General features: G+C 54.6%; 1 protein-coding gene across 4 annotated transcripts in view; it reads left to right on the top strand.

Moving 5' to 3' along the window:
• The window catches only part of MYO9A (myosin IXA), a 249,586-nt gene that overhangs the window by 170,234 nt on the left and 54,835 nt on the right, over positions 1-24,517 (top strand). For all 4 annotated transcript variants that reach the window (XM_064157192.1, XM_064157191.1, XM_064157190.1 and 1 more), the window contains exons 15-20: positions 1,395-1,470; positions 7,235-7,378; positions 8,356-8,395; positions 9,502-9,624; positions 21,594-21,674; positions 23,522-23,632. In XM_064157192.1, coding sequence (XP_064013262.1) covers positions 1,395-1,470; positions 7,235-7,378; positions 8,356-8,395; positions 9,502-9,624; positions 21,594-21,674; positions 23,522-23,632 — 575 coding nt within the window. The remainder of the gene's footprint in view (positions 1-1,394; positions 1,471-7,234; positions 7,379-8,355; positions 8,396-9,501; positions 9,625-21,593; positions 21,675-23,521; positions 23,633-24,517) is intronic.

The raw sequence follows: 24,517 nt of genomic DNA, 5'->3' as shown, positions 1-24,517 counted from the left end.
CTTCTCCACACAGAGAGCAACTCCACCACCTGACTTTCTTGAGCTGTCTTTCCTAAAGAGGACACAGCCATGCATGATCACATTCCAGTCATGTGAGCCATCCCAGCAGGACTCTGTGACTGCCACCAGATCATAACCCCCTGAGCACACCTGGACTTCTGACTCCTCCTCTTCATTCCCCTTGCTACCTGCACTGGAGGAACCACAGATGCTAGGAAAGACCTCAATGATCATCAAGTCCAACCTTCTGCCCAACACTTCTGCCACCACTAGGCTGTGTGCCAAAGTGCCACCTCTACTTGTTTCATAGAATCAGAATCAAGCAGGTTGGAAGAGAGCTCCAAGCTCATCCAGTCCAACCTCCCACCCAGCCCTGGCCAATCAACCAGGCCATGGCACTAAGTGCCTCATCCAGGCTGTTCCTGAACACCTCCAAGGCCTCGTCCAGCCTGGTCCTGAACATCTTCGATCACATTGGGTGAATCTGTGCTCCACAACCTCCCTGGGTAACCTTTGCCAGTGTCTCACCACCCTCAAGCTCTGTGCCCAGGGCTCTCTGGATGGCAGCACAGCCTGCAGCTGTCTCAGCCAAGCCTCCCAGCCTGGTGTCAGCAGCAAACTTGCTGAGCAGACTCTGTCTGTGCCCTCATCAGTGGCACTGATGAATAGAATCATAGAATCAACCAGGTTGGAAGAGACCTCCAAGCTCATCCAGTCCAACCTATCCCCCAGCCCTATCCAACCAACCAGACCATGGCACTAAGTGCCTCATCCAGGCTTTTCTTAAGCACCTCCAGGGACGGTGACTCCAGCACCTCCCTGGGCTGCCCATTCCAATGCCAATCACTCTCTCTGTGAAGAACTCCCAGAGCAGGACTGGACCAGCACTGATGCCTGGGGGACTGCACTGGTCACAGCTCTCCAGCTGGACCTGGCACCATTGATCACCACTCTCTGAACTTTATCTTGTAACCAGCTCCTAACCTACCTCACTGCCTGCTCTGCCATCCCACACTCCCTGAGCCTCTCAAGCTCCTCTTCTTCAGCCTCAGCCACCCCAGCTCCCTCAGCCCTGTAGGACATGGGGGGGGGGGGGCTGCTCTCCCCCATCACAGCAACCTTCACCCCACTTGCTTGCTGGCTGGGGCAAGCTGTGCCCATCGCTGCGTGCCCGCGTGGGAGGGCAGCTGGCAGGCTTGGGCAAGCTGCGTGACTCAGGAGCAGGCTGCCTCTGCCGCACCGGCACAGCTTCCTAGGCCGTGGCCGCGTTGGCATCCTTGGCACCCTTGGCTGCCCAGCATGACACATCCTGGCTCCTCCTCGCTCCAGTCTGCTGCTTGCCCCTGGGCGAGGGCCAGGCCCTGACACCTGGGGTTTGTCACCTGCCGCCTTAGGTATTGCTCGCAAGAGCCCTCGGACGCCGCTCTCGGACCTGCAGGGAGCCAACACCATCAACGAGAGGAGCCAGCGGTGAGTCCCTTGCTCTGCCCTCGGCGCCAGGGTGGGAGAGCAGTGCCTGGCGTTACAGAGCGGCTGCCCCAGCCCCGCTGGACTCGCTCTGCTCCTTGCCTCCTCGTCGCGGCACCTCTGTGACCACAGCTGAGCACCTGCCCCTGCCCGAGCTGCCCTGCGCCGGGCTTGTAGCTGCCGCGGGGGCACCAGGTGGGAGCAGCCTGCCCCCAGAAAACCATCCACTGCCATGGGCTCAAGGCAATAACCACACAGGAGGCCTCCAAAACTGCTGGGGAGGGACTTTTGAGGCTGTGAGGGAGTGTCAGGAGTGGGGGGAATGGAGCAAAGGTGGAGGTGGGGAGAGTGAGGCTGGAGGGGAGGAGGAAGTTGTTGAGCAGGAGAGTGGTGAGAGGCTGGAATGGGTTGCCCAGGGAGGGGGTTGAGGCCCCATGGCTGGAGGTGTTTGAGGCCAGGCTGGCTGAGGCTGTGGTCAGGCTGCTCTAGGGTAGGGTGCCCCTGGGCATGGCAGGGGGTTGGCACTGCCTGCTCCTTGTGCTCCCTTCCAGCCCTGCCTGGTTCTATGGCTCTATGATCCTGACACCTCCTGAGGGTGTTTGTGGCATGGAAGCCCCCAGGGGTGCGTTTGGGTGCGGAGCTGCACGTGGGCACTGCGGTGGTGCCTCTGGGTGCTGCTGAGTGTGGGAGAGCCAAGAGGCTGTGGGGCTTGAGGAGGTCTAACCCTTTGCCACCTCTCAGCTGTTTGTCAGGGGATGCCATCTGTTGGCTGCCCAAAGGTTTGATTTTCAGCAGGTTTTTGGGCAGTTTCCTTGTTTCTCAGTCCTCCCCCGAAGGCTCTGCTCACCCAGTAGCTGCTTTAGGGACACCGTTTGGGTTTGGCTGGAGAGCTCCACCCTTTGAGGTGAAGTTTGGTAGATTCACAGAATGGTTTGGGTTGGAAGGGATCTTAAAGGTCATCTAATTCCAGCCTCCCTGCCAGCCCAGGTTGCTTGAAGTCTCACTCAGCCTGGCCTAGGGGACCTCCCTGGGCAACCTGTTCCAGAGACTCCTCACCCTCACTGCCAAGAATTTCTTCCTCATCTCCAGTTTCACAGAGTCACAAAATGTCAGAGGCCAGAAGGGACCCCCAAAGCTCATCGAGTCCAACCCCTGCCAGAGCAGCAGCACCCAGAGCAGATCACACAGAACACATCCAGGCAGGGTTTGAATATCTGCAGAGAGGGAGACTCCACAGCCCCCCTGGGCAGCCTGTGCCAGGCTCTGGCACCCTCACAGGGAAGAAATTCCTGCTCCTGTTTCCATGGCACTTCCTCTGCCTCAGCTTCCACCACTGCCCCTTGTGCTGGCACTGGCACTGGCACCACCCAGCAGAGCCTGGCTCCAGCCTCTGGGCTCTCACCTTTGCATATTGATAAACATGAGAGGCTAAATCTTGTCTCTCTCACACATATAAATCAACACAGATGAAAAGCACACAGAATTGCAGTCACAGAAGGGCAGGGGCTGGAAGAGACCTCCAGAGCTCATCCAGTCCAACCTCCCTGCAGAGCAGCAGCACCCAGAGCAGATCACACAGAACACATCCAGGCAGGGTTTGAGTATCTGCAGAGAGGGAGACTCCACAGCCCCCCTGGGCAGCCTGTGCCAGGCTCTGGCATCCTCACAGGGAAAAAAAAAACCTCCTTCTGGAGCATTTCTCTCAGTCTGCCCTGCTCAAGCTTCAGTCCATCCCCTCTTGCCCTGTGCCTCTCCATGTCAGAGTTAAGTTGCTTGTGAAGCAAAGTATCTTCCTTTCACAGGGGTATCTGAGCAGTTGTCCTCTTGCTTTTCTCCAGCTCCTCTTGTGCCATCCCTCTGCAGACCCCAGGGTCTGATGACCCAAATACCACCTCTGAAGGGGAGGGTACCTCTCTGCTTCCCTCTGAGCAGACCACACAATGGTAGGGGTTGGAAGGGGCCTCCAGAGCTCATCCAGTCTCACCCCCAGTCCCAAAGCAGGAGCAGGCCCAGGTGTGTTTGGAATCCTTCTGCAGAAGGAGACTCCACAGCCTCTCTGGCAGCCTGCTCCAGGCTCCAGCACCAAGGTGCAGCCTCGCAGCATGCTGATGTCCCTGGCAGCTGCTGGTGTCCAGGGAGGCTGTGAGCCCTGGGAGCTGCCGAATGAATGCATCCCTGTGCCACCTGTCTCCTCTGGGCAGCAGTCCACCTTGCACAAGTGCTCTCAGAGGTGATGCAATCCTCTCTGTCCTCACAGCAGCCTTTCCCACCCCTCCTCTTCACAGGATCACACACAGAGCCACAGAACCAAGCAGGCTGGAAGAGAGCTCCAAGCTCAGCCAGCCCAACCTAGCACCCAGCCCTGCCCAACCAACCAGACCATGGCACTCAGTGCCCCAGCCAGGCTTGGCTGCAACACCTCCAGCCACAGCCACTCCACCACCTCCCTGGGCAGCCCATTCCAATGCCAATCACTCTCTCTGCCAGGAACTTCCTCCTCACAGCCAGCCCAGACCTGCCCTGCCACAGCTTCAGCCTGGGTCCCCTTCTTCTGCTGCTGGCTGCCTGGCAGCAGAGCCCAACCCCAGCTGGCTACAGCCTCCCTGCAGGCAGCTGCAGGCAGCAATGAGCTCTGCCCTGAGCCTCCTCTGCTGCAGGCTGCACCCCCCCAGCTCCCTCAGCCTCTCCTCACAGGGCTGTGCTCCAGGCCCCTCCCCAGCCTTGCTGCCCTTCTCTGGACACCTGCAGTGCTGTGTCCAGCTCTGGGCTCCTCCATTGCAGAGAGATGTTGAGGTGCTGGAAGGTGTTTGGAGAAGGGCAGCAAGGCTGGGGAGGGGCCTGGAGCACAGCCCTGTGAGGAGAGGCTGAGGGAGCTGGGGGGGTGCAGCCTGCAGCAGAGGAGGCTCAGGGCAGACCTTATTGTGGCCTTCCAGTATCTGAAGTGGGCCACAAGAAAGCTGGGGAGGGACTTTTTAGGCTGTCAGGTAGGGATGGACCTGGGGGAATGGAGCAAAACTGGAAGTGGGGAGATTGAGATTGGATGTTAGGAAGAAGTTGTTGAGCATGAGGGTGGTGAGAGCCTGGCACAGGCTGCCCAAGGAGGTGCTGGAAGCCTCATCCCTGGAGGTGTTTTTAAGTCCAGGCTGGATGTGGCTCTGAGCAACCTGCTCCAGTGTGAGGTGTCCCTGCCCATGGCAGAGGGGTTGGAGCTGGATGATGCTTGAGGTCCCTTCCAGCCCTGACAGCTCTGTGATTCTGTGATCACTGCAGAAGAATGAGTGCCCTGCATTGTGCTTGCTGGGCAAGAAGGGGTAAATCCAGGGCTGAAGGCAACCTAGAGGAGGGAGGCTTAACTGCAGGAGCTTCCCGGCAGCCAGAGCTGTGGTGTAGGCAGCTCAATTAGACAGGAATTTGCTTTCGGAGCCATCTGCTGATCATGCAGTGGCTGCTCCCTGCCCGGCGCAGCCAGCACGCAGGGCAGCCACTCTGAGGCCTGGCAGCAGGCAGGAGGTCCTGGCAGGGCCTTCAGCAGCCAAGAGCTCTCCTCTGAGCTCAGAAGAAAGCAGGGGGGTGGTTTGCACCTGCTGAGGTCCCCTGCAGAGCCCCAGGCAGCCAGCGTGCCCTGCAGAGCCTTCAGTGGCCATCCAGCAATGAAAGCTGTGCCAGCACTCACCCAAGCCATGGCAGTGATCAAAGCCATGCCAGCACTCACCCAAGCTGTGCCAGCACTCACCCAAGCCATGGCAGTGATCAAAGCCATGCCAGCACTCACCCAAGCTGTGCCAGCACTCACCCAAGCCATGGCAGTGATCAAAGCCATGCCAGCACTCACCCAAGCTGTGCCAGCACTCACCCAAGCCATGGCAGTGATCAAAGCCATGCCAGCACTTACCCAAGCTGTGCCAGCACTCACCCAAGCCATGGCAGTGATCAAAGCCATGCCAGCACTCACCCAAGCTGTGCCAGCACTCACCCAAACCATGGCAGTGATCAAAGCCATGCCAGCACTCACCCAAACCATGGCAGTGATCAAAGCCATGCCAGCACTCACTCAAGCTGTGCCAGCACTCACCCAAGCCATGCCAGCACTCACCCAAACCATGGCAGTGATCAAAGCCATGCCAGCACTCACCCAAGCTGTGCCAGCACTCACTCAAGCCATGGCAGTGATCAAAGCCATGCCAGCACTCACCCAAGCTGTGCCAGCACTCACTCAAGCCATGGCAGTGATCAAAGCCATGCCAGCACTCACCCAAGCTGTGCCAGCACTCACTCAAGCCATGGCAGTGATCAAAGCCATGCCAGCACTCACCCAAGCTATGCCAGTACTGACCCAAGCCATGGCAGTGATCAAAGCCATGCCAGCACTCACTCAAGCTGTGCCAGCACTCACCCAAGCCATGGCAGTGACCAAAGCCATGCCAGCACTCACCCAAGCTATGCCAGTACTGACCCAAGCCATAGCAGTGATCAAAGCTGAGCTGTACCAGCACTGACCAAGCCATGCCAGCACTAACCAAAGCCATGCCACTAACCAACTGCAGCATTCCTGCTGCCCTCTGTTCCTAGGTGAAGCTTTTGTGGTGTGGCAGTGCCCAAGCAGGCTGCAGGAGGGCAGTGTGGGTCAGTCTGGTTTGCAGTGGGTGGGCAGGCAGGCTGCAGGAGGGCAGTGTGGGTCAGTCTGGCTTGCAGTGGGTGGGTGGGCAGGCTGCAGGAGGGCAGTGTGGGTCAGTCTGGCTTGCAGTGGGTGGGTGGGCAGGCTGCAGGAGGGCAGTGTGGGTCAGTCTGGCTTGCAGTGGGTGGGTGGGCAGGCTGCAGGAGGGCAGTGTGGGTCAGTCTGGCTTTGCAGTGCTTGTTTGGGCTTGGGGAATTCATAGATTCATAGAATGGGTTGGGTTGGAAGGGAGCTGAAAGATCATCTCCTTCCAGCTCCTCTGCCATGGGCAGGGACACCTCCTGCTAGCTGAGGCTGCTCAGGTCCTCATTCAACCTGACCTTCAACCCCTCCAGGCAGGGGACATCCGCAGCCTCCCTGGGCTACCTGTGCCAGTTTCTCCCCACCCTCTCTGCCAAGAATGTCTTCCTCCTCTCCACTCTCCCTCTCTCCTCTCCCAGCTCAAAGCCATTTTCCCTCATCCTGGCATTCCCAGCCCTTGTCAAAAGTCCCTCCCCAGCTCTCCTGGAGCCCCACCAGGTACTAGACAGCTGCTCTAAGGTCTCCCTGGAGCCTTCCCCAGGCTGAAGAGTCCCAGCCTGTCCCCACAGGGGAGGTTCTCCAGCCTTCTGATCATCTTTGTGGCCTCCTCTAGACTCTCTCCAGCAGCTCCAGGTCCTTCCTGTGCTGAGGACCCCAGAACTGAAGGCAGTGCTGCAGCTGAGGTCTGAGCAGAACAGAGCAGAGCAGGGCAGAAACAGAGCAGAGCAGAGCAGAGGGGCAGAGTCCCCTCTCTGTGCTGCTGCTCTCTCTGCTCTGACTGCAGCCCAGGACAATGCTGACTTCTGGGGAGACTGATCAGTGCTGGCTGCTGGGGAGACTGATCAGAAGAGTCTAAGTGCTGGTGCCTGAGTTACACTGAGCTTGCTGGGCAAGAAGGGGTAAACCCAGGGACCAAGGTAACAAGAGAGCAGGGAGACTTAACTGCAGCAGCTCCCCAGCAGCCAGAGCAGTGGTTTAGGGAGCTGTAGCCCTGCTGCAGCAATTGCATAGCCTCCCAAACAAGCAGTGCTGGGTTTTTGCCCTCCTCACCCTCTGTGCTTGGTGTTGCAGCGATGCCTACGGGGTAGGCTGGAGCGGCCGGACGGGGCTGCGGCACGGCAGGCTGGGCGGCCCCGGCGCCCTGCTGGACAAGGACGGCATCTTCGTCAACGCCACCACCAGCAAGCTGCTGGAGAGAGCCCACGGCATCCTCATGTCAGTGCCAAGGGAGGGCACCGGGGCTTGGGCAGAGCCAGCAGCACGGGGGCTGGAGGGCTGCCAGCAGCCAGGGTGCAGAGATGTGCAGAGGAGGGCTCAGGCAGGCTCGGAGGTGGTCGGGGCAAAGCCACCCTGGTGTGGTTTGGCAGAGCCATGGAAGGGGAGGGGTTGGAAGGGACCTCTAGAGATCAAGGGCAGTGCAGGGTCATACAGGAACGAGTCCAGGTGGGGCCTGAAAGCCTCCAGAGAAGGAGCCTCCACAACCTGCCTGGGCAGCCTTTACGGCAAGAGTTTGCTGCTCCCCCCGAGGTGGTCCTTGTGCTCCAGCCTGTGTCCGTTGCCTCTTGTCCTGGCACAGGACGCCACAGAAAGCAGCCTGGCCCCTTCTTGACTCCCACCTCTCAGGTATTTAGAGACGTTGATCAGGTCCCCTCTCAGCCTCAGGGCTCTCAGCCTCTCCTCCCCAGACACAGCCTGGGGTGATTCAGCTCTTGCCGGGGAGGGGGAGGAGGAAGGAGTCTGCTGGCCAGAGCAGTGCCCAGCTCTGCCCGAGCTGTGCTGCTGCCACATTCTCTGGCCTGATAGCAACGTTTGCATTCCAAATGAGGTGGGGAGCTGCTGTTGAGGCGTTGCTGATTCATGCTGCAGCCTCAGCAGAGGGTTCAGAGCTCTGAACATGCCCAGGGTGGCTGGAGGTGGCAGAGGAGGCTGGGCAGGCTTCCCACGCCGCCGCTCCCTGGCTCTGCCAGCATTGCCCATCACTGCCAGCCTAAGGAGCCTCCCTGACTGGACACCTTCCTCTCCGAACCTGTGGCCAGGACATGTGCAAAGCCAGGCTGCAGCAGGCAGGAGCAGCCCAGTCTCAGTGCAGGTTGTAGGGAAGAGCTGCTCAAGGGGATTTGGAAGGGACTTCTTTGATCCTCTCCTCCATTCTGCAGGTGTGGATTAATCTGAGTCCTTTGTTGTCTCCTCAGGCGAAATAAGAACTTCAAAGCCAAACCCAATCTCCCAAAGGTGAGCAAGAAGCAGCATTTCTATCTTGCTGGTCTGTGGGTTGAGACTGTGGGCACAGGGATGAGGTACTGATGGGTGTGAGGAAGAGCTCTTGTGTCTATGTCGAGACCATGGTCAACTCTGCTCTTGCAAGGGCTCTTTCATCTCTGTAAACCAGAGGAGTTCAGCCCTGCTTTGAGCTGGGAACAGGAGCTCTTGCATCCTCCTTGCTTGGGCCTGCTCTGGCTCCTGTTTAGCTCCTGCTGGGAAGGAGGACAAACCTGCTGGTGAATTTTGGTTAGTTCATCTCCCAACTACAACGTGTGGTGAGGTCCTGGCAGACAGCAGGCTTGTCTGATGAGTTGTCTCCCTCCATCTTGACTGCACTGACTGCATTTGAAACCATCCCAGGAGATCTGCTCTGTCTAAACAAATAAATGCTTCTTGGGGTCCTTGCTGGTGCTGCATCAGTGGCCCAGGAGGAGCAAACTTTGGGCTTACTCCTCCCTAAGTGCACATTGCCTCTGGAGAGGCACAGATACAGTTAGTCACTGAATCACAGAACCTTAGAGGCTGGAAGGCACCTCCAGAGCTCCTCCAGCCCAACCTCCCTGCCAAGCAGCATCACCCAGGGTAGTCCCTGCAGGAATGCACCCAGGTGGGGTTGGAAAGCTTCCAGAGCAGGAGACACCACAGCTGAAACCTTCTCTGTTCCAATTTGCGTCCACTGCTCCTTGGCTCATTGCTGTGCACCACCCAAAAGAGCTTGGCCCCCTCTGCTTGACCCCCTGCCCTCACCTATTTGTCCAGGTTGATCAGACCCCTCTCAGAGGGATGGCTGAGATGCTCCTTAGCACTCTGGGGCTTGTCTGCAGCCAAATCTCCTGCGGCCCCAGATGCCCTTGGCAGATCCTCTGAGGACTCAGAAGGGTGACCTGGGAGGTCTGGCTCCAGCCAAGCAGAGCAGAGCTGCAGGTCAGGCAGTCCCTTGGTGTTTCCTGTGAAGTGGAGTGGCCACCCAGGGAGGCCCAGCAGAGGCTGTAAAGAGGAGGGTGGCAGCTCCTGTGCCATAAGATGGAGCTCTCCTTGGATTTATCAAGAGCAGAGTCTTGTCCTGTTCCCCACAGCACATGCTGGATGTGAAGTCCCTCAAGCACCTCACCAGCCTGACGCTGCACGACCGCATCACCAAGTCCCTGCTGCACCTCCACAAGAAGAAGAAGCCACCCAGCATCAGTGCCCAGTTCCAGGTAACCACAGGGTCAGGGGATCCTTCAGCCTGCAGAACACCTTGAAGGTCATCAACCATTAACCCAACACTACCCAGTCTGCTGCTAAACCATGGCCCTCAGCACCACATCTACACAGCTTTTCAGTCCCTCCAGGGACAGTCACAGAATCACAGAACCTTAGAGGCTGGAAGGCACCTCCAGAGCTCCTCCAGTCCAACCTCCCTGCCAGAGCAGCATCATCCAGGGTAGACCTCACAGCAATGCATCCAGGTGGGTTTGGAAAGCCTCCAGAGCAGGAGACTCCACAGCCTCTCTGGGCAGCCTGCTCCAGGGCTCCAGCACCCTCACACCAAAGAAGTTTCTCCTCAGGTTGAGCTGAAACCTTCTCTGCTCCAGTTTGCATCCATTGCTCCTTGGCTCATTGCTGTGCACCACCCATAAGAGCTTGGCCCCCTCCACTTGACCCCCACCCCTCAGCTACTGATAGACACTGATCAGATCCCTCTCAGCCTGCTCCTCTCCACACTAACCAGCCCCAGGGCTCTCAGGCTCTCTGCACAGGGGAGATGCTCAAGTCCCCCACTCATCCTCCTGGCTCTGCTGGACTCTCTCCAGCAGGTCCCTGTCTCTCCTGAACTGGGGAGCCCAAACCTGGCCACAGCATTCCAGGTGTGGCCTCAGCAGGGCAGAGCAGAGGGGGAGCAGATCCTCCCTAGCCCTGTTGGCCACACTTTTCCTGGTGCCCCCCAGGCTGCCACTGGCTCTCTTGGCCCCAGGGGCACATTGCTGTGCTGTGCAGAACTTGCTGCCCACCAGCACTCCAAGGTCCTTCTCAGTGATGATTCAACCACTTGCCTGGGCAGCCTGAGCCAGGGCTTGACAACTCTTGTGGGGAAGAAATTTATTCCTCATGTCCAACCTAAACCTCCCCAGGTGCAGCTTGAGGCTGTTTCCCCTCACTCCTTTGCCTTTGGTGCAAAGAGGTGAATGAAAAGCAAAGGGTCTCTGTGCCACCACCGAGGAGGGCACTTGCAGGCACTGTCCTGTCCCATCCTCACCACCTTTTAGGACAGAAATTCGCCTGAGGCTGTGGCTCAGGTAAGCTGGGAGACATCTCACAGGTATCTAAACGCAGAGAGGAGTGGTGGTGGCCTTCAGGGGGCATCACAGAATGAGAGAATCACAGAATGGTAGCGGTTGGAAGGGACCTCTGGAGATGATCAAGTCCAACCTCCAGCTAAAGCAGGATCACCCAGGGCAGGTCAGGATCCTGGTAGCCTTCTTGGCCACCTGGGCACACTGCTGGCTGCCAACCAGGTCCTTTTCCAGCGGGCTGCTTTCCAGCCTGTAGCACTCCTGGGGTTGGTGTGACCCAGGCACAGCCCCAGCACGCAGCAGCCCCTCTGCAGCCCTGCAGGTCGCTCCCAGCTCCTTAGCGCCATCTGATGCTCCCCAGCCGTCACTGGACCACGTAGCAGCTGTGCCTGCCACACATCCAGCTTGGCGCTGCAGCCAGTCAGACCTTGTGGAAGTGAGTGGGAGGCAGCTCTGGGTCTCCTCTCAGACAAGCAGCAGGCTCTGCAGCCTTCGTGTCAGTTAACAGGCAGTCATGGAATGGGATGGCTTGGGTCAGAAGGGACCTTAAAGATTGTCTGGTTCCAACCCCCCTGCCTTAGGCAGGGACACCCCTGCTAGGCACCAGAGAGCAGGGACACCTCTGCTAGGCACTGCAGAGCAGGGACAGCCCTGCTGGGCACCAGAGAACAGGGACACCTCTGCTAGGCACTGCAGAGCATGGACACCTCTGCTAGGCACTGCAGAGCAGGGACACATCTGCTAGGCACTGCAGAGCATGGACACCTTTGCTAGGCACTGCAGAGCAGGGACACCTCTGCTAGGCACTGCAGAGCATGGACACCTCTGCTAGGCACTGCAGAGCAGGGACACATCTGCTAGGCACTGCAGAGCAGGGACACCTCTGCTAGGCACTGCAGAGCAGGGACACATCTGCTAGGCACTGCAGAGCATGGACACCTCTGCTAGGCACTGCAGAGCAGGGACACCTCTGCTAGGCACTGCAGAGCATGGACACCTCTGCTAGGCACTGCAGAGCAGGGACACATCTGCTAGGCACTGCAGAGCAGGGACACCTCTGCTAGGCACTGCAGAGCATGGACACTCCTGCTGGGCACTGCAAAGCATGGACACCTCTGCTGGGCACTGCAGAGCAGGGACACCTCTGCTGGGTACTGCAGAGCAGGGACAGCCCTGCTAGGCACTGCAGAGCAGGGACACTCCTGCTAGGCACTGCAGAGCAGGGATATCCCTGCTAGGCACTGCAGAGCATGGACACTCCTGTTGGGCACTGCAGAGCAGGGACACCTCTGCTAGGCACTGCAGAGCAGGGACACCTCTGCTGGGCACTGCAGAGCAGGGACACCTCTGCTGGGCACTGCAGAGCAGGGACAGCCCTGCTAGGCACTGCAGAGCAGGGACACCCCTGCAAGGCACCAGAGAACAGGGACACCTCTGCTGGGCACTGCAGAGCATGGACACTCCTGCTGGGCACTGCAAAGCATGGACACCTCTGCTGGGCACTGCAGAGCAGGGACACCTCTGCTGGGTACTGCAGAGCAGGGACAGCCCTGCTAGGCACTGCAGAGCAGGGACACTCCTGCTAGGCACTGCAGAGCAGGGACAGCCCTGCTAGGCACTGCAGAGCAGGGACACCCCTGCTAGGCACTGCAGAGCATGGACACTCCTGTTGGGCACTGCAGAGCAGGGACACCTCTGCTAGGCACTGCAGAGCAGGGACACCTCTGCTGGGCACTGCAGAGCAGGGACACCTCTGCTGGGCACTGCAGAGCAGGGACACCTCTGCTAGGCACTGCAGAGCAGGGACACCTCTGCTGGGCACTGCAGAGCAGGGACACCTCTGCTGGGCACTGCAGAGCAGGGACAGCCCTGCTAGGCACTGCAGAGCAGGGACACCCCTGCAAGGCACCAGAGAACAGGGACACCTCTGCTGGGCACTGCAGAGCATGGACACTCCTGCTGGGCACTGCAAAGCATGGACACCTCTGCTGGGCACTGCAGAGCAGGGACACCTCTGCTGGGTACTGCAGAGCAGGGACAGCCCTGCTAGGCACTGCAGAGCAGGGACACTCCTGCTAGGCACTGCAGAGCAGGGACAGCCCTGCTAGGCACTGCAGAGCAGGGACACCCCTGCTAGGCACTGCAGAGCATGGACACTCCTGTTGGGCACTGCAGAGCAGGGACACCTCTGCTAGGCACTGCAGAGCAGGGACACCTCTGCTGGGCACTGCAGAGCAGGGACACCTCTGCTGGGCACTGCAGAGCAGGGACAGCCCTGCTAGGCACTGCAGAGCAGGGACACCCCTGCAAGGCACCAGAGAACAGGGACACCTCTGCTGGGCACTGCAGAGCATGGACACTCCTGTTGGGCACTGCAGAGCAGGGACACCTCTGCTGGGCACTGCAGAGCAGGGACACCTCTGCTGGGCACTGCAGAGCAGGGACAGCCCTGCTAGGCACTGCAGAGCAGGGACACCCCTGCAAGGCACCAGAGAACAGGGACACCTCTGCTGGGCACTGCAGAGCATGGACACTCCTGTTGGGCACTGCAGAGCAGGGACACCTCTGCTGGGCACTGCAGAGCAGGGACACCTCTGCTGGGCACTGCAGAGCAGGGACACCCCTGCTAGGCACTGCAGAGCAGGGACACCTCTGCTAGGCACTGCAGAGCATGGACAGCCCTGCTGGGCACTGCAGAGCATGGACAGCCCTGCTGGGCACTGCAGAGCAGGGACACCTCTGCTAGGCACTGCAGAGCAGGGACACCCCTGCTGGGCACTGCAGAGCAGGGACACCTCTGCTGGGCACTGCAGAGCAGGGACAGCCCTGCTGGGCACCAGAGAACAGGGACACCTCTGCTGGGCACTGCAGAGCAGGGACAGCCCTGCTGGGCACCAGAGAACAGGGACACCTCTGCTAGGCACTGCAGAGCAGGGACAGCCCTGCTGGGCACCAGAGAACAGGGACACCTCTGCTAGGCACTGCAGAGCATGGACACCTCTGCTAGGCACTGCAGAGCATGGACACCTCTGCTAGGCACTGCAGAGCAGGGACACATCTGCTAGGCACTGCAGAGCATGGACACCTCTGCTAGGCACTGCAGAGCAGGGACACCTCTGCTAGGCACTGCAGAGCAGGGACACCTCTGCTAGGCACTGCAGAGCATGGACACTCCTGCTGGGCACTGCAAAGCATGGACACCTCTGCTGGGCACTGCAGAGCAGGGACACCTCTGCTGGGTACTGCAGAGCAGGGACAGCCCTGCTAGGCACTGCAGAGCAGGGACACTCCTGCTAGGCACTGCAGAGCAGGGATATCCCTGCTAGGCACTGCAGAGCAGGGACACCCCTGCTAGGCACTGCAGAGCAGGGACACCTCTGCTAGGCACTGCAGAGCAGGGACACCTCTGCTGGGCACTGCAGAGCAGGGACACCTCTGCTGGGCACTGCAGAGCAGGGACAGCCCTGCTAGGCACTGCAGAGCAGGGACACCCCTGCAAGGCACCAGAGAACAGGGACACCTCTGCTGGGCACTGCAGAGCATGGACACTCCTGTTGGGCACTGCAGAGCAGGGACACCTCTGCTGGGCACTGCAGAGCAGGGACACCTCTGCTAGGCACTGCAGAGCAGGGACACCCCTGCTGGGCACTGCAGAGCAGGGACACCTCTGCTGGGCACTGCAGAGCATGGACAGCCCTGCTGGGCACCAGAGAACAGGGACACCTCTGCTGGGCACTGCAGAGCATGGACAGCCCTGCTGGGCACCAGAGAACAGGGACACCTCTGCTGGGCACTGCAGAGCAGGGACAGCCCTGCTGGGCACCAGAGAACAGGGACACCTCTGCTAGGCACTGCAGAGCAGGGACAGCCCTGCTGGGCACCAGAGAACAGGGACACCTCTGCTGGGCACTGCAGAGCAGGGACACATCTGCTAGGCACTGCAGAGCAGGGACACATCTGCTAGGCACTGCAGAGCATGGACACCTCTGCTAGGCACTGCAGAGCATGGACACCTCTGCTAGGCACTGCAGAGCAGGGACACATCTGCTAGGCACTGCAGAGCATGGACACCTCTGCTAGGCACTGCAGAGCAGGGACACCTCTGCTAGGCACTGCAGAGCATGGACACTCCTGCTGGGCACTGCAAAGCATGGACACCTCTGCTGGGCACTGCAGAGCATGGACAGCCCTGCTGGGCACCAGAGATCATTTTAGATTGATTTTTTTTCTCAGTGACTTTTTTATAGCTTCATTTTTTCCAGATTATTTTTTGGGGGGTGGATTATTTTAGATTGATTAAGGTTTACCAGGTGGGTTTGGGGTTTTTAAATAGATTCACTGTCACAGATTAGCTTTTCTAGATTAACCTTCACAGATTCACTGTCACAGATTAGCTTTTCTAGATTAACCATCACAGATTCACTGTCACAGGTTAGCTTTTCTAGACTAACCCTTCTGGATTACCTTTCCTAGATCAGCTGCCACAGGGCAACTTTTCTAGATGAACCTTTCTAGGTGAACTTTTCTGGCTTAACATTTCTGATTAGCTTTTCTGGACCAGCTTTACTGGATTAATGGTTCTAGATTGACTTTTGCAGTCCCTTTTTATAGCTCACCTATTCCAGATCACTTTTACAGGTTCACTTTTGCAGTCCCTTTTTATAGCTCACCTTTTCCAGATCACTTTTCCAGGTTCACTTTTGCAGTCCCTTTTTATAGCTCACCTTTTCCAGATCCCTTTTACAGGTTCACTTTTGCAGTCCCTTTTTATAGCTCACCTTTTCCAGATCACTTTTGCAGTCCCTTTTTATAACTCACCTTTTCCAGATCACTTTTACAGGTTCACTTTTGCAGTCCCTTTTTATAGCTCACCTTTTCCAGATCACTTTTGCAGTCCCTTTTTATAATTCACCTTTTCCAGATCACTTTTACAGGTTCACTTTTGCAGTCCCTTTTTATAGCTCACCTTTTCCAGATCACTTTTACAGATTCACTTTTGCAGTCCCTTTTTATAGCTCACCTTTTCCAGATCACTTTTCCAGGTTCACTTTTGCAGTCCCTTTTTATAACTCACCTTTTCCTGATCACTTTTACAGGTTCACTTTGCAGTCCCTTTTTATAGCTCACCTTTTCCAGATCACTTTTCCAGGTTCACTTTTAGTCCCTTTTTATAGCTCACCTTTCCCAGATCACTTTTATAGGTTCACTTTTGCAGTCCCTTTTTATAACTCACCTTTTCCTGATCACTTTTGCAGGTTCACTTTGCAGTCCCTTTTTATAGCTCACCTTTTCCAGATCACTTTTGCAGATTCACTTTGCAGTCCCTTTTTACAACTCACCTTTTCCAGATCACTTTTACAGGTTCACTTTTGCAGTCCCTTTTTATAGCTCACCTTTTCCAGATCACTTTTACAGGTTCACTTTTGCAGTCCCTTTTTATAACTCACCTTTTCCAGATCACTTTTCCAGGTTCACTTTTGCAGACTCTTTTTATAGCTCACCTTTTCCAGATCACTTTTACAGATTCACTTTTTCAGGCTCCTTTTATAGCTCACCTTTTCCAGATCACTTTTACAGGTTCACTTTGCAGTCCCTTTTTATAGCTCACCTTTTCCAGATCACTTTTACAGGTTCACTTTGCAGTCCCTTTTTATAGCTCACCTTTTCCAGATCACTTTTACAGATTCACTTTTTCAGGCTCTTTTTATAGCTCACCTTTTCCAGATCACTTTTACAGGTTCATTTTGCAGACTCTTTTTATAGCTCACCTTTTCCAGATCACTTTTCCAGATTCACTTTTGCAGACTCTTTTTATAGCTCACCTTTTCCAGATCACTTTTACAGGTTCACTTTTGCAGTCCCTTTTTATAGCTCACCTTTTCCAGATCACTTTTACAGGTTCACTTTGCAGTCCCTTTTTATAGCTCACCTTTTCCAGATCACTTTTACAGGTTCACTTTGCAGTCCCTTTTTATAGCTCACCTTTTCTAGATCACTTTTCCAGGTTCACTTTTGCAGACTCTTTTTATAGCTCAGCTTTTCCAGATCACTTTTGCAGATTCACTTTTGCAGTCCCTTTTTATAGCTCAGCTTTTCCAGATCACTTTTGCAGGTTCACTTTGCAGTCCCTTTTTATAGCTCACCTTTTCTAGATCACTTTTGCAGGTTCACTTTGCAGTCCCTTTTTATAACTCACCTTTTCCAGATCACTTTTACAGGTTCACTTTGCAGTCCCTTTTTATAGCTCACCTTTTCCAGATCACTTTCACAGGTTCACTTTTGCAGTCCCTTTTTATAGCTCACCTTTTCCAGATCACTTTTACAGGTTCACTTTGCAGTCCCTTTTTATAGCTCACCTTTTCCAGATCACTTTTACAGGTTCACTTTGCAGTCCCTTTTTATAGCTCACCTTTTCCAGATCACTTTTACAGGTTCACTCTGCAGTCCCTTTTTATAGCTCACCTTTTCCAGATCACTTTTACAGGTTCACTTTGCAGTCCCTTTTTATAGCTCACCTTTTCCACATCACTTTTACAGGTTCACTTTTGCAGTCCCTTTTTATAGCTCACCTTTTCTAGATCACTTTTATAGACTAACTTTTATAGTCTATTTTTACAGATTAGTTTAGTCTGGAGAAGACTGGTTGGAACTAGATGATCCTTGTGGTCCCTTCCAACCCTGATTGATTGTATGATTCTATGATTTTATGTTTCTATGCTTCTAGGATTCTATGGTTTTATGTTTCTATGATTCTAGGATTTTTTGCTTCTACAGGTTAACATTTGCAGTCCCTTTTTATAGCTCACCTTTTCCAGATCACTTTTCCAGGTTCACTTTGCAGTCCCTTTTTATAGCTCACCTTTTCCAGATCACTTTTACAGGTTCACTTTGCAGTCCCTTTTTATAGCTCACCTTTTCCAGATCACTTTTACAGGTTCACTTTGCAGTCCCTTTTTATAGCTCACCTTTTCCAGATCACTTTTACAGGTTCACTTTTGCAGTCCCTTTTTATAACTCACCTTTTCCAGATCACTTTTCCAGATTCACTTTTGCAGACTCTTTTTATAGCTCACCTTTTCCAGATCACTTTTCCAGGTTCACTTTTGCAGACTCTTTTTATAGCTCACCTTTTCCAGATCACTTTTACAGATTCACTTTGCAGTGCCTTTTTATAGCTCACCTTTTCCAGATCACTTTTACAGGTTCACTTTGCAGTCCCTTTTTATAGCTCAGCTTTTCCACATCACTTTTACAGGTTCACTTTTGCAGTCCCTTTTTATAGCTCACCTTTTCTAGATCACTTTTATAGACTAACTTTTATAGTCTATTTTTACAGATTAGTTTAGTCTGGAGAAGACTGGTTGGAACTAGATGATCCTTGTGGTCCCTTCCAACCCTGATTGATTGTATGATTCTATGATTTTATGTTTCTATGCTTCTAGGATTCTATGGTTTTATGCTTCTATGATTCTTTGATTCTAGGATTTTATGCTTCTACAGGTTAACATTTGCAGACTCTTTTTATAGCTCACCTTTTCCAGATCACTTTTACAGGTTCACTTTTGCAGTCCCTTTTTATAACTCACCTTTTCCAGATCACTTTTACAGGTTCACTTTGCAGTCCCTTTTTATAGCTCACCTTTTCCAGATCACTTTTACAGGTTCACTTTTGCAGTCCCTTTTTATAACTCACCTTTTCCAGATCACTTTTCCAGGTTCACTTTTGCAGACTCTTTTTATAGCTCAGCTTTTCCAGATCACTTTTGCAGGTTCACTTTGCAGTCCCTTTTTATAGCTCACCTTTTCTAGATCACTTTTACAGGTTCACTTTTGCAGTCCCTTTTTATAGCTCACCTTTTCCAGATCACTTTTACAGGTTCACTTTGCAGTCCCTTTTTATAGCTCACCTTTTCCAGATCACTTTTACAGGTTCACTTTGAAGTCCCTTTTTATAGCTCACCTTTTCCAGATCACTTTTCCAGGTTCACTTTGCAGTCCCTTTTTATAGCTCACCTTTTCCAGATCACTTTTACAGGTTCACTTTGCAGTCCCTTTTTATAGCTCACCTTTTCCAGATCACTTTTACAGGTTCACTTTGCAGTCCCTTTTTATAGCTCACCTTTTCCAGATCACTTTTACAGGTTCACTTTGCAGTCCCTTTTTACAACTCACCTTTTCCAGATCACTTTTACAGGTTCACTTTTGCAGTCCCTTTTTATAGCTCACCTTTTCCAGATCACTTTTACAGATTGACTTTTGCAGACTCTTTTTATAGCTCACCTTTTCCAGATCACTGTTACAGGTTCACTTTTGCAGTCCCTTTTTATAACTCACCTTTTCCAGATCACTTTTCCAGGTTCACTTTTGCAGACTCTTTTTATAGCTCACCTTTTCCAGATCACTTTTACAGGTTCACTTTTGCAGACCCTTTTTATAGCTCACCTTTTCTAGATCACTTTTGCAGACCCTTTTTATAGCTCACCTTTTCCAGATCACTTTTGCAGTCCCTTTTTATAGCTCACCTTTTCCAGATTGATTTTATTGGCTGTTTTAATAGATTATTTGATAGATTAAGTTCCAGATTGATTTTATTGATGAGTTTGTATGAATAAATTTAACAGATTTAATTGCATAGATGAATCTTTGGAGGTTTTTAATAGATTCATTTTTTCACAGATAGATTTTATCTATTTTCTTTTCGTCTTCCATTTTTATTTCATTTCCTTTTTGTTTGGTTTGTTTCAGTTCATTGTTGTTTGGTTTATTTTATCTCATTTTGATTTTTTTGGCCCTGCCTTTTAAAAATTTATTTTAGTTTATTTCTTTTACTTTCTTTTATTTTCCATTTAGTTTTATTGTGTTTCTAAAAGAGTGATTTTTGGTCTGCTTCTAAGCAAAAAGCAGGAGGCTGCCAGCTCCAGGATGGGAGTGCTGGGGACTGCTCAGACACGTGTGGTGCAGCTGCTCTGCATCTGTGTGGGACCCATCCCATGCTCTTCCCCTGATCCTTGATGTGGGTGCATTTTTCTGACCATGAAAGGCTTCTTGTGAAGATGTCTTTGAAATGATCAGAAGAAAAGACTTCCTGCAAGTAGATCCGGAGCAGAAGGTCACTCTAATGTCATAGAACCCTAGAATGGGTCGAGCTGGAAGGCTCACAGGTTCACAGCCTCACAGGACAGCAGGGGATGGAAGGGACCTCTGCAAATCTTCCAATCCACCCCCCCCCGCCAGAGCAGGACCACAGAATTCAGTGCAGGTTGCACAGGAACACATCCAGACAGGGCTGGGAAGGCTCCAGAGAAGGAGACTCCACAACAACCCCAAGCAGCACTAGAGGCTGGGGCCAGAGTGGCTGAGAGCAAGGAGGCAGAGAGGGAGCTGGGGGTGCTGGCAGAGAGCAGCTGAAGAGGAGGCAGCAGTGCCCAGGTGGGCAGCAGAGCCAATGGCATCCTGGGCTGGCTGAGGAGCAGTGTGGGCAGCAGGACAAGGGAGGTTCTTATGCCCCTATGCTCAGCACTGCTCAGGCCACCCCTGCAGTGCTGTGTCCAGCTCTGGGCTCCTCCATTGCAGAGAGATGTTGAGGTGCTGGAAGGTTCCCAGAGGAGGGCAGCAAGGCTGGGGAGGGGCCTGGAGCACAGCCCTGTGAGGAGAGGCTGAGGGAGCTGAGGGGGTGCAGCCTGCAGCAGAGGAGGCTCAGGGCAGAGCTCATTGCTGCCTGCAGCTGCCTGCAGGGAGGCTGTACAAGGATGAGGAGGAAGTTGTTGGCAGAGAGAGTGATTGGCATTGGAATGGGCTGCCCAGGGAGGTGGTGGAGTGGCTGTGGCTGGAGGTGTTGCAGCCAAGCCTGGCTGGGGCACTTAGTGCCATGGTCTGGTTGGTTGGGCAGGGCTGGGTGCTAGGTTGGGCTGGCTGAGCTTGGAGCTCTCTTCTAACCTGCCTGATTCTGTATGATTCTGTATGCTCCTGGGAAAGGAAAGTTTGAGTTGTGTTTAATAACTCAGTAACTGCTTGGTGCAAGGTGTAAAGCTCTGTCTTGGAGCTCCCACCTATGTCTAGAAGAGGCTTGTTGGTGTGGAGCAGGATGTGACTGAGGACTCTGGTGGCTGATGTGAAGAGGTCAAACCAGAGGGTTTAAAATCCAGCCAAGCATTATGTTGATCTGCTGGGTTCAGTTTTGGGTTCCTCACTCCAAGAAGGACATTGAGGGACTGGGGAGTGTCTAGAAAAGGGCAACGAAGCTGGGGCAGGGTATGGAGAACAGGGCTGGGGAGGAGCAGCTGAGGGACCTCAGGAGGTGTTTAGTGTGGATGAGAGGAGGCTGAGGGCAGAGCTCATTGCTCTCTCCAGCTCCCTGAGAGGAGGCTGCAGTGAGCTGGGGTTGGGCTCTGCTCCCTAGTCTCAGGTGATAGAAGGAGAGGAAGTGGCCTGGAGTTGTGGCAGGGGAGGCTTAGGTTGGAGAGGAGGAGAAATGTCTTTGGTGCAGGAGTGGTCAGGGCCTGGCAGAGGCTGCCCAGGGAGTGCCCATGGCTGGAGCTGTTTAAGGAACCTGTGGCCGTGGCACCTGTGGTGCAGGCAGTGGTGGTGCTGGGCTGCTGCTTGGACAGGATGCTCCGGGAGGAATGAAACCATTCTGTGGTTCTGTAACTTGGTGCAAAGACAAAATCAGCCAAGCTGCTTGGGCTGAAACAGTCATTTTGAACTTGACAACCTTCTAAGGTCTTCTCCAAGCCAAAGCAACCTGATGTTGGGGAACAATTTCCTACCTGCCTGGTTCAGTCATTGTTTATTCCCATTGGGATTTTTGGTTTTCTGATTTAATTGCTTTGATTTTCCTTCTCCATGGAGGTCTCTTCTCTGTTTCCCATCTGAAGGTCTCTTCTCTGTTGCAGGCATCACTGAACAAGCTGATGGAGACCCTTGGCCAAGCAGAGCCTTACTTTGTCAAATGCATTCGATCCAATGCTGAGAAGGTAAATCCTGACCCAGTGCTGCCAAAAATCATCTTGGGAATGCTGTAGGCATTTTCCCAGGGGGTTAACAAGAGCAGAAGCCTGCCCCCAGACCCAGGGGAATTTAGAAGATCTTCCTGTGTGTGCTATGGGAAGCATGGATGGAGTTGCTCTTAGTAAAGCACATTGCTGCTGCTTGTAGATGTGGTGTGGGTTTGTGTGACACAGATACTGGGGGTCAGTGAAGGAACTGGACTCATTTGAAGCTGCTGCCAACCACAGCAGAGAGCCCAGAATTGGGTGGCTACAAACACCCTCTCAGGGCTTTAGTTCTGCATAGACAAAGCAGTATCTCCAGCTCTGTTTTCCAGCATGTGTGCTGATGAATTGAGGAGAGGAGATGACTGTTGATAGCATCCCATATAATACACTGTTGTTACAGTGGCAGCGAGGATGAGCTGCCTGAGGAAGAGAGAGTAACTTACCTACCCTCTGAAGTGGTGAGGCATGGGCTAACCTAGAGTCCTCTGGGTTAGAACCACAGCATCAGTCAGGGTGGGAAGGCACCACAAGGATCAGCCAGTTCCAACCCCCTGCCATGCCCAGGGACACCCTACCCTAGAGCAGCCTGACCACAGCCTCAGCCAGCCTGGCCTCAAACACCTCCAGCCATGGGGCCTCAACCCCCTCCCTGGGCAACCCATTCCAGCCTCTCACCACTCTCCTGCTCAACAACTTCCTCCTCCCCTCCAGCCTCACTCTCCCCACCTCCACCTTTGCTCCATTCTCCCTACTCCTGTGACTCCTTGAAGCCTAAAAATGTCCCTCTCCAACTTTTTTGCAGCCCCCTTCAGATCCTGGAAGGACACAGTCATAGAACAAAGCAGGTTGGCAGAGAGCTCCAAGCTCAGCCAGCCCAGCCTAGCACCCAGCCCTGCCCAACCAACCAGACCATGGCACTAAGTGCCCCAGCCAGGCTTGGCTTCAACACCTCCAGCCACGGCCACTCCACCACCTCCCTGGGCAGCCCATTCCAATGCCAATCACTCTCTCTGCCAGGAGCTTCCTCCTCACATCCAGCCCAGACCTGCCCTGCCACAGCTTCAGCCTGGGTCTCCTTCTCCTGCTGCTGTCTGCCTGGCAGCAGAGCCCAACCCCAGCTGGCTACAGCCTCCCTGCAGGCAGCTGCAGGCAGCAATGAGCTCTGCCCTGAGCCTCCTCTGCTGCAGGCTGCACCCCCCCAGCTCCCTCAGCCTCTCCTCACAGGGCTGTGCTCCAGGCCCCTCCCCAGCCTTGCTGCCCTTCTCCAAACACCTTCCAGCACCTCAGCATCTCTCTGCAATGGAGGAGCCCAGAGCTGGACACAGCACTGCAGGGGTGGCCTGAGCAGTGCCGAGCACAGGGGCACAAGAACCTCCCTTGTCCTGCTGCCCACACTGCTCCTGAGCCAGGCCTGGCAAACCCATGTCAGGGGGCTTGGAACTTGATGATCTTCAAGATCCTTTCCAATCCAACTGATTCTAGGAGTGTCTTGAGCTACCTGGGCTGGTGGGTGGTGTCCCTGCCCCTGGCATGGGGTTGCTACTGGCTGATCTTTAAGGTCCCTTCCAACCCACCCCACTGCATGATTCCATGATTCTATGTCTGGTTTGAGAGGCTCCATCTGATGGCTGCTCAGGAACAAAGGAGATTCAGCTCTGGTGGGATTAGGTCAGTTCCTGGGCACCGTTTCCCTTCCCTCCCCCAGCATCCTTGCTGGCGTGCAGATGTGCTGCATCTGCTGGCTCCACTTACCCATCTGCCTGCTTAGAAGCCTCAGATCAAGGAGGTGTTTGCTGACTGCTGACCTGGTTTTGTTGCCCTTGCAGCTGCCCCTGCGCTTCAACGACAGCCTGGTGCTGCGGCAGCTGCGCTACACGGGGATGCTGGAGACCGTCCGCATTCGCCAGTCGGGATACAGCTGCAAATACTCCTTCCAGGTGCAGTGAGACCTGCTCTGCCTTTCACCACCTCTCACTAGTCCTGCCAGAGATCTTTGCAGCATTCCCAGCCCCTGCTTGCATAGAATCACCCAGGTGGGAAGAGAGCTCCAGGCTCAGCCAGCCCAACCTAGCACCCAGCCCTGCCCAACCAACCAGACCATGGCACTAAGTGCTCCAGCCAGGCTTGGCTGCAACACCTCCAGCCACAGCCACTCCACCACCTCCCTGGGCAGCCCATTCCAATGCCAATCACTCTCTCTGCCAACAACTTCCTCCTCACAGCCAGCCTAGACCTGCCCTGCCACAGCTTGAGCCTGTGTCCCCTTCTGTTGCTGTCTGCCTGGCAGCAGAGCCCAACCCCAGCTGGCTCATGCAGAGCAGGGGACGGAAGGAGCTGTTGGATCACACGCTGCAGGCTTTGGGACAGAGTGGTTGGAAAGATGCTTTGTAGAGAAAGACCTGGAGGGATTGGATATGTGGCAGGGTGTGCCCAGGTGGCCAAGAAAGCTAACAGCATCTTGGATGGATCAGCAATAGTGTGGCCAGCAGGAACACGTCAGGGATTGTCCCCTTGTGCTCAGCCTTTCCTTGAGCCCTGGATTCAGTTTTGGGGCCCTCCCTCACTCTTAAGAAGGACACTGAGGGGCTGGAGCAGGGCCAGAAATGGGCAGCAAATCTGGGAAAGGGTCTGGAGAAGAGAGCTAGGGAGGGGCAGCTGAGGGAACTGAGGAGGGGGTTTGGTGTGGAGAAGAGGAGGCTGAGGGCAGAGCTCATGGCTCTCTGCAGCTCCTGGCAAGGAGGCTGCAGTGAGGTGGGACTGGGCTCTGCTCCCAGCTAAAAAGTGATAGGTCAAGAGGAAATGGCCTCAGGTTGCAGCAGGAG

The sequence above is a fragment of the Pogoniulus pusillus genome, chromosome 17, assembly GCF_015220805.1.
Source record: "Pogoniulus pusillus isolate bPogPus1 chromosome 17, bPogPus1.pri, whole genome shotgun sequence".
In the NCBI taxonomy this organism is placed as follows: domain Eukaryota; kingdom Metazoa; phylum Chordata; class Aves; order Piciformes; family Lybiidae; genus Pogoniulus; species Pogoniulus pusillus.
Note: the sequence above shows the minus strand (reverse complement) of the source record. Positions and strands in the feature narration are given on the sequence as shown.